At 31.3% G+C, this 13617-nt stretch overlaps 2 protein-coding genes across 2 annotated transcripts; one reads left to right on the top strand and one right to left on the bottom strand.

Moving 5' to 3' along the window:
- Positions 1-1249: 1249 nt before the first annotated feature.
- On the bottom strand, positions 1250-3655 carry LOC111685419 (MOB kinase activator-like 4). Its single transcript, XM_023447688.2, has 4 exons — positions 3345-3655; positions 3067-3230; positions 2732-2941; positions 1250-2478 (listed from the first exon to the last, which is right to left on the bottom strand). Exons 1-4 carry the CDS (start codon positions 3402-3404, stop codon positions 2238-2240), a joined length of 675 nt encoding a protein of 224 aa, XP_023303456.1. The 5' UTR covers positions 3405-3655; the 3' UTR covers positions 1250-2237.
- A 725-nt stretch (positions 3656-4380) lies between these two features.
- LOC111685409 (ras-related protein Rab-2A) lies at positions 4381-8834 on the top strand. Its single transcript, XM_023447665.2, has 4 exons — positions 4381-4602; positions 6210-6525; positions 6609-6789; positions 8480-8834. The coding sequence occupies exons 1-4, from the start codon at positions 4557-4559 to the stop codon at positions 8576-8578; spliced, it is 642 nt and encodes a 213-aa protein (XP_023303433.1). The 5' UTR covers positions 4381-4556; the 3' UTR covers positions 8579-8834.
- The last annotated feature ends 4783 nt before the right edge of the window (positions 8835-13617 follow it).

Here is a 13617-nt window from a genome sequence, read left to right as displayed (position 1 = left end):
CCCAGAGTAGTTTCAGCACGAATGGTTCGCCATCTCGTTAAGAGACACCCGACATTCGCGAACCAGTCTGAATGTCGTGTAGACACCAGTTAGAGACTTTATAGCAGGTTTATACATATTACATAACCTGCACGAGGAAAAGGTTCTCTCAGACAAGGAAATTGTTCTTCGTCGAGGCATGTCAGTAATGACCTTTATGTTTACGAGGAGAGCATCCGAAATTATCCACGTTCGCCGTAATGAACGAGCTTAATTGTAAACATCATAAAATACTACGACTTAGGTAGACTCTTCAGAGATGTAAATGGAGCGAAAAGAATTGTCGTACGTAATGACAATACGTAATGACAATCTTAGATAGAGGTTTAACACTGACTGACTTTCATAAGGGACAAATCTTATGGGACTGTGGTATGAACGAGCTGCCGAAAAATTTCTATAAAAAAATTTGTGTTATTCAAATATTTAAAGAGATGCCTTTGTCCTCTTATGGCAAGAATAACATTACTGTGATGTCGCTTATTGTTGAAAGTCAGAGGCATCACGTCCTATACAGGAAGCCAAAGTCGACCAGAATGACAATGTTTTACACAGGGAGCAAAAGACATCAATTTGTTCGTCTAGTTGCAATGAATGTATCGCCTCTAACATCTCTATGAGGTATTTTTGACGATAGTCGAACAATGGTGGCTTTTCTGGCAAAGTTTTAGAAGAGAAATCCTTAAGAAGCACAAACGGGATGTAGAAAGATAGTATTGCGTTGGTCTGCTTCTAAGAAATACGAAACAAATGACATCATAGTCCTATATCCAAACACTTCCAAGGATATAGGACTCTCCACGTCAGCTGTTAGCTGATCCTATAAATAGAAGGAGGGCATAGATAAGAGCCAATAACTACATAGTTATGAGCATAAAGTTTTTATTAAGAGGCCCGGTCATATAGGGGCAAGGGGCCCAATTTCAAGTAACTTTTAATTGGTTCTTAACCCAAAATAAATGTATGTGTCAATTATGTTTGTGACCTTTGCTCTGTGCACAAAGTTTAAATAAACAGCAAGCCAGACAAACATGTTTGGTTTAAGTGAATTAGGATCAACTATTTATTCTATTTTACTAAAGACAGTTTGAAATATATTAAATATTCAATAATCATGAATTTTAGATTTTTATTTTATTTTTTATTATTATTTTTTTATATATAATTTTTGTTGTTTTTTCACAAATATTGGTACTATTAAATAAATGAGTTTTTGTTGTTGTTGTTTTTTTTAATTTTATTTTAGCATACAGTTTGTTTTAAATGTTTGTCAAATTTTGTAATTTGTTCTTAAGTTTTTTCTTCCAAATAATTATACGGGGGGGATGTTAATTATGAGATTTTACAATATTATATGTGATTGGGATTAATGAAATTTATATAATTAAATTATATATTTATACTCTATACTCTTAAAAAAGATAATGAAATATACTAAATTGCATTTAAAAAAAAAGCGTTAGTTTTAAAATTGTCAAATTTAAAGAGAATTTTGATGTTTTTCATAAAAATTGAATATGTTTTGTACATATTACTAGAAATATAAAGAATGAAATGAAAAATTTTTTTGACTTAGTAAAGAACTAACTATTGAAATGGCATGGGGATGAAATAAATATTTAATTTTTTTTCAATTATTTTTTTATATAATTTATTTTTTTTTTTTATTTTTTACTTTATTATTAGAGTTTTATTATAAAGGAATTGTTTATTGGTTTATTAGTTGTGAAATTATTTTAATTAAATATATTGAGTTCTTTTTAGCGCTCTATATGACGACGATTCCCTTTCCTTTTTGTGTGTTTTTAAATACACTTGATTACTTGATGTTTTTCTTTTTTTTTTGCAATTTTTATGTTTATATAATAGTTTTAATAATAGGGGAGAGAGTTTGTTTTTTTATATTGGTTGGTGTTTATTATTTATTTTATTTAATTTATGAATCTCTTACAATGATTTTATTTTGTAGATTTGTGTGTTGTATAGTGTGATTTTCTTTTCATTAATAAATACTTCTACATTTCATTTGCAGTGTTTTTGTTTTTCTTTGTTTTTTTTTTTTTTTTCAACTGTTGCTTAAGGCGCTCCAGCGCTTCATATAATTTACCTTTCTATTATTGTTTTTATCCTTTAAGCTGTTTAATTTTGTTGTTTGTTTTTTTATATTGAAATTATTCCAAAAAATATTCGAATTATTTTTAGGCTTCGCTTTCGCCAGGCGCTGCATTTTCAGCCTCTTCATTGATGGGTACAATTAGATTTTCCTTTGACATGAGATTGTATTTTGTTACGAAATGTGTAAACCGATGACAGAGATAAGTCTCTGCTTCGAATTCATCAAATATACGCCGATGATGAAAATAAGCATGAGAAAAAATTCTATAGACACGACGACACACCGAACCCAATTTAGTTACCGAGGATTCTTTTATTGAAACTCTGAAAAAAAGAATTATAAGATTTTACTGAAAGTATGTCTTGGTTTAAAAGTTCTAACTAATAACTAACTAAATTTTAATAGTCCTTTTTAACTTGAAGTCTAAAGTCTAGTCTGTCAAATAGCCTATGCGCTACTCTTTATGTCTAAGTCTCTGAACATTTTTATTACATGACTAGCCCCTAAACTAGTCTATGGACTCTATACGAATTAAGCTATTTGCAAATTAATGTTGATGGAATTGTTTACACTTACCGACTTGGAAAATATTTATTGCTATTGAGTAGACAAGCTGCGCCATCTAATGTATGACGGGTATAATCAATGGCAGGACATTCTTTTGGTGTTTTATGAGCAGCACATAAAAATATCCATTGATCGGTGGCAGTCATTTGGGTGCAAGTAGAGGGAGAACATTGTTTTTGCAAACGTACAGCAAGACCATTTAATTCCATGCAAAATTGTCTAAACAATAGAAATTATTGGAAGAAGTACAATGTAATCAAAAATGAGTAAAGTAGTAGCAAAGGCGGAGGGAGGGGAAAAAAGGTTTGGGTGAGGTAAGGTAAGAAAGTATATTTTGTACCCACCTTAAATGTTCATACTTCCAAACACCCTCATCTTGAGCCTCTGGCATAGTTAATATAAGTTCCACATTTGAGGGATCCCTTTTAATCAATTGCTGTATATACTGTTGTACAGCCAATGTGCTGTCCATTTCCTCTAAGGGCTCATCGGGCCAACGACAAAAGTCCTATATGTAATGAAGAAGAAAAAGAAACATTTTATTACAATCACTCCCTTTTTCTCATTTGTCAAAATTCTATGTTCTTTTTACATAAATTCAATAATTTCATTTTCATCTTACCTTCGCCTTAGTTCCTGGTCTATTTCTACGTACAATGGTTGTGCCGTCAGCCATCTTCATGTTTTCTTTCAACTTCTTTTCTACTACTCAGCCCCACTGAAAAGTAATGCGAGCAGTTTTCTACAAATTTAATAATCACTTTTTATTCGCGTTAATTTTTAACAAAACTACGTTCTACAAATGTATATGAAAAGTATAAACAATGAAATTTGTAATGCAAATATTTAGTTGTAATAAAATATCGAAATATTTTATTAAAAACGAAGAAAAACCTTTTTTATATGCAGTTTTTCTCGTTTTCTCTTTTTAACTTTTCTTTCGTATAAATGAAAAAAGTGACAATTATGTGTATTTGTATTATGAGTTGCCAGATGTATTAAAAAAGTTAGGTGTTACCAAATATGACGAATTTCAAGGGTTTTTGTCTCAACTTCACAAAAAATTCACAATATAGTATAATTATATATACATTTATATTTGATAAACCAATTTTAAATCTGCTTCATGTTTCCACGCTATTTATGGAAATTCCTTTTTGAGTTTGTAACAAACCTTGAACGTGTTCAGTTTGAAAATTGTTTGAGTTAAAAAGAAATATAAAATATATATAATTTTTTATTGGAAATAACATAATTGTTTATTTAAAAAGAATTTTAGTGTATATAATAAAAATATTGATTGATTTGGACTGTTTGTGAGATCTAGAAGAATAAAAATCTAAGTATTAATTATTTATTGACTAAATTTTTGTCTTTAAAGAACCTGTTTCTTTTAAAATAATTCACAAATTATTCATAAAGGTAAAAAAACTAATTAAAATGTTATTTAGATTATTAAAAATTTTATTATAATGAATACACTATAGACCGATACTCATTAGACTTGTTGATAGGATTTGTTTTTATTTTTTAAGAATAAATAAAACTAAAAATTTATTTTTTTTTATTATTTTTCCATCCCTGCATAATTTTTTACACAGCTTTGGTACTTGCGAGCGCCGTTATTTTTAATGTCAGACGCCTACGTCGTTTATATTCGTCGGCGCAGGGCTTTGAGTTGTTGGATGAAAAACTTAACACGAATTGCGTAGTGAAAAATATTGCAGAAATCCTAAAAAAGAAATTCATTAAAAAATATTTAGAAAAAATTGTGATAAATATTTAATTATTATATTTAACGACTGAAAGTTAAAAAATAACTCAAATTTAAAAGATGTCTTACGCCTATTTATTCAAATATATTATAATTGGTGATACAGGTATGTAAACGAACAAAAAATTTTTAGAAATTTTAGCAAACAAAAATTGTTAGCTCGCTTTTATAAATCATCAATTATGAAATCTTAAACTTTTAATACAAACATATGTTAGCTTTATAATGCATTTTAATATAAACTTATTTATTAAAAAATAGCTAATATTCTTAATTTATGGTCTAAAATCAATTTCTATGAATACAAAAAGTTTCCTTTTATGCATTTGTCATGGTTGAAAAATCAATAATTTTTGTACTTGCTGTAAAGTTGGTGATTGTTGCTGTTCGTTGTTGTTGTTTTAATTTTTCATCATATACATACATAGATATCATTTGTTATTGGTGTTTTTGTTGTCAATGATGATGTTATACGGGGGTTGTTGTGTTTGACTAGCTAGAGTAATTGTTGTTATACAAACGTGTATACGTTCTGTTTTTGTTATGTTTTTCCTTTGTCTGCTATTTTATACAAACGTTCGCATTACGTTGTTGTTACTTTGGCAATTTTTGCTGTTTGGGGTCGAGTTGAGTCAGCTAACCACCCTTTTTGTTTTGGTTCAAATTGTTGGTTAATATTTCATTTCTCCAAGTAGCCATAACTGGTTTTAAACATTTTTTTATTGGTAAAAGGTAGAGTTTGGGGGGATCCATAGTTTTTGTATACATTAGGGTAATTTTGTTATTTTCTTTATTATCTTCTGTCTGTCTTCTGTAAACACACAATTACTGTTATATGCACTGACTTGGTATTGGTGGGTGTTGTCAAACGCTTTATGTATTTGTTTTACTATTTACTTTTTTGGGGGAAATTAAACAGCTGTTTGTTTCACTGATAACTTCATTATCATTCATCCCCAAAATTATTGATGAACGATTTTAAATAGTCTAGTAAAAAAACTAAAAAAAAAACAGATGGATAAGAAAGAAACTAGTTAAGTAATTATTTAAATTATAAAGACGGATCACACCTCAATTCTCCATTTTAACTAGGTTTTTAAATCTTATGCTGTTATTGGCAAGAATATTTTACTTCGAAGTTTCTTAAATATCCTTGGAACTTCTTAGACAAACATATGGTCCTAATTTAGAAAATAAAAAATCGCTTCATTATTCTTCTTAGCCTCCATATAAACTCGTGTGGTACCCAATTTGATTGATTTAATATAAATCCTGCAGCTGGTAAGCAGTTTGCAATTGCTGCTATCTATCTATCTATCTATCTATCTATCTATCTATCTATCTATCTATCTATCTATCTATCTATCTATCTATCTATCTATCTATCTATCTATCTATCTATTTATCTATCTATCTATCTATCTATCTATCTATCTATCTATCTATCTATCTATCTATCTATCTATCTATCTATCTATCTATCTATCTATCTATCTATATATTTATCTGTCTGTCTATATTTTCGTAGGTAGATACTAAAGACACAAATTTGTCTGAAAGATTGAAACCAAAGTGCAAAAGATCATTTTATGTTTCTCAATTTTTATCAATAAAAATGTTTCTGATAACACCAAATACTTATTATTAACTTTATTAATAATATATAATCATTTTTATTATTTTTAATGCATTTCTTCATTTCTTTTCCTCCAGGTGTTGGTAAATCATGTCTCTTACTACAATTTACGGACAAACGTTTCCAACCTGTACACGATCTTACCATTGGCGTTGAATTTGGTGCCCGCATGATAACCATCGATGGCAAACAAATCAAATTACAAATATGGGACACCGCTGGTCAAGAAGCATTCAGATCAATAACACGATCATATTATCGTGGTGCTGCTGGTGCTTTATTGGTATACGACATAACCAGACGTGAAACATTTAATCATTTGACAACATGGTTAGAAGATGCCAGACAACATTCAAATTCCAATATGGTTATAATGTTGATAGGAAATAAAAGGTATAGTTATTTAATAAAAAATCAACTTGTTTATACATAATTTAAGAATTTTTTAATAACATTTGAATTCTTGTTTTATCCAGCGATTTAGAGTCAAGGCGTGAAGTTAAAAAGGAAGAGGGTGAAGCTTTCGCTCGTGAACATGGTTTAGTATTTATGGAAACATCAGCACGTACAGCAGCCAATGTTGAGGAAGCCTTTATTAATACAGCCAAAGAAATTTATGAAAAAATTCAAGAAGGTGTTTTCGATATCAATAATGAGGTAAATTCATTTAAGACTTTTGATTTTCTTATGTTTATCGAAAATGGAATACGATTAGTTTAGTAATTAAAAACCTATAATTTCTTTGTTAGTCGTATTATTTTATCTGTATTTTTTATTTTCTTTGTTCTCCTATGTATTATCAAAGGTTCTTGTTCAGTTCTAGTTAAGTTCTAATTCAGCTCAAGTTAATTTCTAGTTTAGTTTCAGTTCAGTTTCAGGTCAGTTATAGTCAGTTCTAGTTCATTCTAGTTCAGTTCTAGTTCAGTTCTAGTTCAGTTCTAGTTCAGTTCTAGTTCAGTTCTAGTTCAGTTCTAGTTCAGTTCTAGTTCAGTTCTAGTTCAGTTCTAGTTCAGTTCTAGTTCAGTTATAGTTCAGTTCTAGTTCAGTTCTAGTTCAGTTCTAGTTCAGTTCTAGTTCAGTTCTAGTTCAGTTCTAGTTCAGTTCTAGTTCAGTTCTAGTTCAGTTCTAGTTCAGTTCTAGTTCAGTTCTAGTTCAGTTCTAGTTCAGTTCTAGTTCAGTTCTAGTTCAGTTCTAGTTCAGTTCTAGTTCAGTTCTAGTTCAGTTCTAGTTCAGTTCTTGTTCAGTTCTAGTTGAGCTCTAGGTGAGTTCCAGTTCAGTTCTAGTTCAGTTCTAGTTCAGTTCTAGTTCAGTTCTAGTTCAGTTCTAGTTTAGTTCCAGTTCAGATCTAGTTCAGTACTAGTTCAGTTCTAGTTCAAATCTAGTTCAGTTTTAGTTCTAGTCCAGTTCTAGTTCAGTTCTAGTTCAGTTCTAGTTCAGTTCTAGTTCAGTTCTAGTTCAGTTCTAGTTCAGTTCTAGTTCAGTTCTAGTTCAGTTCTAGTTCAGTTCTAGTTCAGTTCTAGTTCAGTTCTAGTTCAGTTCTAGTTCAGTTCTAGTTCAGTTCTAGTTCAGTTCTAGTTCAGTTCTAGTTCAGTTCTAGTTCAGTTTTAGTTCAGTTCAAGTTCAGTTTTAGTTCAGTTTTAGTTCAGTTCTAGTTCAGTTCTTGTACAGATCTAGTTAAGTTCTAGTTCAGTCCTAGTTCAGTTCTAGTTCAGTTCTAGTTAAGTTCTAGTTCAGTTCTAGTTAAGTTCTAGTTCAGTTCTAGTTCAGTTCAGTTCTAATTTAGTTCAGTTCTAGTTCAGTTCTAGTTCAGTTCTAGATCAGTTCTAGTTCAGTTCTAGTTCAGTTTTAGTTCAGTTCTAGTTCAGTTCTAGTTCAGTTTTAGCTCATTTCTAGTTCAGTTTTAGTTCAGTTCTATTTCAGTTTTAGCTCAGTTCTAGTTCTGTTCTAGTTCAGTTTTAGCTCAGTTCTAGTTCATTTCTAGTTCAGTTTTATTTCAGATCTAGTTCTGTTTTGATCCAGCTTAGTTTTAGTTTATTTTTAGATCAGTTCTAGGTTATTTATATTTCGGTTCTAGTTCAGTTCTAGTTCAGATCTAGTTCTGTTCTAGTTTATTTCTTGTTCAGTTCTATTTCAGTTCTTGCTCAGTTGTAGTATATATATAGGTCAGTTCTAGTTTATTTCTAGTTCTGTTCTATTTCAGTTTTAAATCAGTTCTAGATCCGTTTTAGTTTATTTTAGGTTCAGTTCTAGTTCAGTTCTTATTTAGTTCTCACCCAGTTCTAATTCATTTCTAGTTCAGTTCTAAATTATAAAATTATTAATAAATTTCGCTTCTTTTTTCTTCTAGGCCAACGGTATTAAAATTGGTCAACAGCATTCCCCCACAAATCCTTCACTGCCCGGTTCGGGTAATCAAGCTGGGTCAGCAAGTAGCGGTTGTTGTTAAAAGTTGCTCGACTTTTTTCCTGCAACCTTAAGTAAAAACAAATATAACAAAACCGACATCAAACTAACAGTGAATAGAAAAAACATGTATTTTATTTTTTACACCATCTTTACGATGAAAAATAAAAAAACTAAAGAAAAATACAAATTATAGAAAAAAAAACGAAATTCTTCTGAAATTAAATTCTTCTCCTTTTTAATAATTAGACAACACATACAACAATGAAAAAAAAAATAAAATTAATTAAAAAAAAAAACTTAAAAATTCTATCTATTGATAACCAAAAAGAAACAAAAAATCGTAAAAAAGTGAAATCTATAGAAACCAAACAGAAATTATCATAAATTTCACTTAAAGCTAACACAACAGCATCACAATTATTACAATTAAAATATAAAAAAATATAATTACAAAATAAAAATTAAAAAAGTGTGCAAAAAAAACAAAAAACTTTATAATATAAATATATTTATAAATAAAACAACAAAACATTCTTTAAAATAATAATTGGCTTTTTTGTATAAAAAAATTAGCAACTTTATAAAATTTAAACAAAAAAAGTTATTTTGCTTAAAATTTACTATAATTTTATTAGTTTATTTTTATTACTGGAGTTTACAAATTAGTTTTGTAAATTTGTACAAATCTACAAAACAAATTTGCTTCTGTTTGATTTTTCTTTGTAAATTTGTTTCATAAATTTCATTAAAACGCGGTTAAGGATATTTGTTTTGTTCTTATTTTATTTTTTTCTTAGTTTAATTATAAACATTTATTTACTCTCTTTTAATTTCTATAAGTTTTACATGAAATCAAATAAGAAAACCAAACTACATATATTGTGTGTGTGTTTTATATATAAAATTATTTAAATAAAATAAACTAAAACCTAATGATAGTGAGCCTAAACTTATACACATTTAAAATATTAAATAAAAACAAAAGATTTTGAGAAAAAACAACAACAATTATGTTATTAATTGTGTGGAAAATTTAATGAATATAAATCAAGGGTTATGAAAGGCATTTATAATGTAAAGAAGACTTTGTGGTTCTTTGGTATAATGTCACATCATTGTAGGAGGGCTGCTGTAATTTTTGTTGCTGTGGCGACAGACTGTCGATAGTTTTAACGTGAGCACCTGCCGTGTCGGCCTTATCTCACGGTGGTCTTTTTCATCCACAGGGTAGACTTGAGAACGGTCTACCATCGCCCCTTTGTCTTCAATGAAGACTCAGGTAACAATTTTTGCACATTGGCTATGACCGGTACCATGCGCAAGTACTTTGCTGGAGTACTCGAGCTATCTAATCTCTTGCCAAAGTAGTCACGTTGTAAGACAACCACACTACTATGGCTCTGTTGATTCGGCAACAGCACCTAGAGACGTAACCGGTGGACCGAAGCACGATCCATCAATAAGCCGTAGACATCATTCTTACTCACAGTGACACGCTGTGGTAAGTCTGATATGAACAGAGTAAACTCTGAACACATCTGGACAAGGAAGTAAAATTAATCGGTATCACTTGTATATGATATCTTTCATCCATCATCATTCAACCCAGCACACATCTCATTTATTCGACACATTCATAGAGAAAAACATACGACACACTCATTTAGGTATACGGGTGGGGTAAGGCCCACATACCTCTACATTCATTCTTTATCATATACAATTGACACCAACCCATTTCCAACGCTTAGTCCCACAGTCACTCCTCTGTGGGGTATCTGTTGATTTTCGGCAATAGCACCGAACTCTTATCCCGAAATATTGACTATTATCATGCATCAGTCTTTTAACCGCCACTTATACTCTTCCCGCGAATTTGGGTTCAACCAACAGCCCCTACGTGGATCCCGAAGGAACCTCAACCAACTGACCAGCCAGGACATAGTCCTGCGGGCAACTGGCCACCCGTAGTACCAGATTATGCGGTGCTCTGGTCAGACCTCTGGTAATCTATGCAAGGACTAAGCCAAGCGGTAGACTGAAACACCAATTTTTCAATCCCGGTCAGATTGGAGGTATTAGGCCCTCTTTATACCCCGGGATTGCAATAACACCAAGGCGGAGGTCTTCGCCAAGGTAACATGCCCCCGTGGGGAGACAGTGCTGGTGGCTACTGTAGTTCCAGTAACTGAAACTATATTGCTTCTGTCTGCTGAAGAATCTATTGCAGTAGGGCCTGTGGGTCGCCTAGAAGGGTTAGGGTTCATCAATTGGATTTGCTTCTTTTCTTTGGAAAATGAATTCCTTGTAGTTCAGTACGAACCTCTCTCATCGGTTTTAGGCATAGTTTGCGTTCCTCATCAATACTGATACCATTCTCAATGCTTCTAAAGCTTGAAGCGCTTGAGCCCAGCTCCACAATGTTTAGGCTATGGATCTTTACTGTTTTCCTGGGTAGTGGCTGCCGACGTTGATGATTGCGTGTTAGGCGCAGACGCCAGTAATACATTCTCTTCGTCTGTTGGGTTATTATCTTTAGCAGAGTTGGGGCATAAAATCTAATGACGGCAAGGCTTCGCCCATGACCCTCAGATCAACCGTTTTCGAGGGGTCATGCTCGACGTTTTTTAGAGACCTCTTCTGGTGTTATATTTGTTTTAATAATGTTAAAATTTTCCGTAGATTATGAGTAGTTGGGCAATTAATACAACCGGATAGTATCATGGTCCGGAAGCCACCGTTAAAAGACACACTGACATTCATTCCATGGTCACGGTACGTATGACAATGGAGAATTACGGGTTTTTATCGAGTGTCCACTCTAGATCCGCCTTGTTTTGATTGTTATGCAGAGATACCTCGGGTAGGATGTGGCTCTTCACCAGGCATGGTCGGTCATGGGGAAATGAGGAGGCTTTGGCATTATCGACAAATTTGCTTTATTGCCCATTCAAACCCACGCTGTTTTATCAATAATCTTTTAAAAAATTTGTTTAATCGAAATACAAATGCAACCAATAAAAAACAAAGGGGAGGTGAAATGACACAACCTTCAGAAATGTAAGTGTTTAAAAAGCAGTTGCGATAGAAACTAACACTACGAACTATGGGATACATATACATATGATACATATATAATTTCCGATCCACTTCTTTAGGCTTACAGAATATAGTTCAGAAAGAGTTTAGTTTGGATATCATAGACGAATGCTGTTTATTCTTGTTGATTTTATGGTCATGACATACGAGAAATACTATCAGAAATAGCATCTTGAACAGATCATCAGAGTCAGTGGGTGATGCATTTTCGATCAGCCTGATCATCTTAAGTATTCCCTATTATCAGAGAATCGCTATTGCATTATCTCTTATCGCTTTGTTCGAAATTTAACGTTACAATCAATATAAATCACATATAAACTTTACTGTTTGATTAAGGTTATTCCCAACTTTTAAACAAACTACCTAATGTAGGGTATACTGCAGTGTCTCGTCTGCATTGAATTTCATTTTTTAATTTTGTCTCTTTGTTGAAAATCTGAAAATTAAATAATGCCTTAATTGAAAGTTAAATACAAGATAAGTAAACTCTAGTTATTTATGTTTTGATTGCACAAACTTTTTTATTATCTGTAAGAAATGGATCTTATTCAATAGGTGAACAATTCATTTAATTTAATTTGATGTACTTACTATGTGTTTACAACTTTTTTTCAACGGACATTATAATCATTTTAAAAATAAGTCTGTCTTTCATGGATTCGAAAATTAATTTTTTTAGATAGATAGATAGATAGATAGATAGATAGATAGATAGATAGATAGATAGATAGGTAGATAGATAGATAGATAGATAGATAGATAGATAGATAGATAGATAGATAGATAGATAGATAGATAGATAGATAGATAGATAGATAGATAGATAGATAGATAGATAGATAGATAAATAAATAAATAAATAAATAAATAAATAAATAAATAAATAGATAGATAGATAGATAGATAGATAGATAGATAGATAGATAGATAGATAGATAGATAGATAAATAGATATATAGATAGATAGATAGATAGATAGATAGATAGATAGATAGATAGATAGATAGATAGACAGACAGACAGATATAGAAATATAGATAGACCGTGTAGATATTGTCCACAATACTCCAATATCAACCTTAGAACTGAACTTGAACGAAATTAAAACTGAACTAGAATTTAACTAGAACTGAACTAGAACTAAACAAGAACTGAACTAGAACTGAACTAGAACTGAACTAGAACTGAACTAGAACTGAACTAGAACTGAACTAGAACTGAACTAGAACTGAACTCGAACTGAACTAGAACTGAACTAGAATTGAACTAGAACTGAACTAGAACTGAACTAGAACTGAACTGGAACTGAACTAGAACTGAACAAGAACTGAACTAGAATTGAACTAGAACTGAACTAGAACTGAACTAGAACTAAACTAAAACTGAACTAGAACTGAACCAGAACTGAACTAGCACTGAACTAGAACTGAACTAGAACTGAACTAGAACTGAACTAGAACTGAACTAGAACTGAACTAGAACAGAACTAGAACAGAACTAGAACTGAACTAGAACTGAACTAGAACTGAACTAGAACTGAACTAGAACTGAACTAGAACTGAACTAGAACTGAACTAGAACTGAACTAGAACTGAACTAGAACTGTACTAGAACTGAACTAGAACTGAACTACAACTGAACTAGAACTGAACTAGAACTGGAACTGAACTGGAACTAAACTAGAACTTGAACTGAACTAGAACTGAACTAGAACTGGAATTGAACTGGAACTAAACTAGAACTTGAACTGAACCAGAACTGAACTAGAACTGAACTAGAACTAGAACTGAACTAGAACTGAACTAAAACTGAACTAGAACTGAATTAGAAGTAAACTAGAACTGAACTAGAACTGATCTAAAACTAAACTTAAACAATGAAAACAATATAATTTTCTTATTAATATTGTTTCTTGTTTTGTACTTACATATGTATGTGCATAAACATATTTACATACGTATATGGTACAGATTAAAA

The sequence above is a fragment of the Lucilia cuprina genome, chromosome 6 (genome assembly GCF_022045245.1).
Source record: "Lucilia cuprina isolate Lc7/37 chromosome 6, ASM2204524v1, whole genome shotgun sequence".
Taxonomy (NCBI): domain Eukaryota; kingdom Metazoa; phylum Arthropoda; class Insecta; order Diptera; family Calliphoridae; genus Lucilia; species Lucilia cuprina.
The sequence above is the reverse complement of the archived record's forward strand: the minus strand, read 5'-3'. Positions and strand labels throughout refer to the sequence as shown.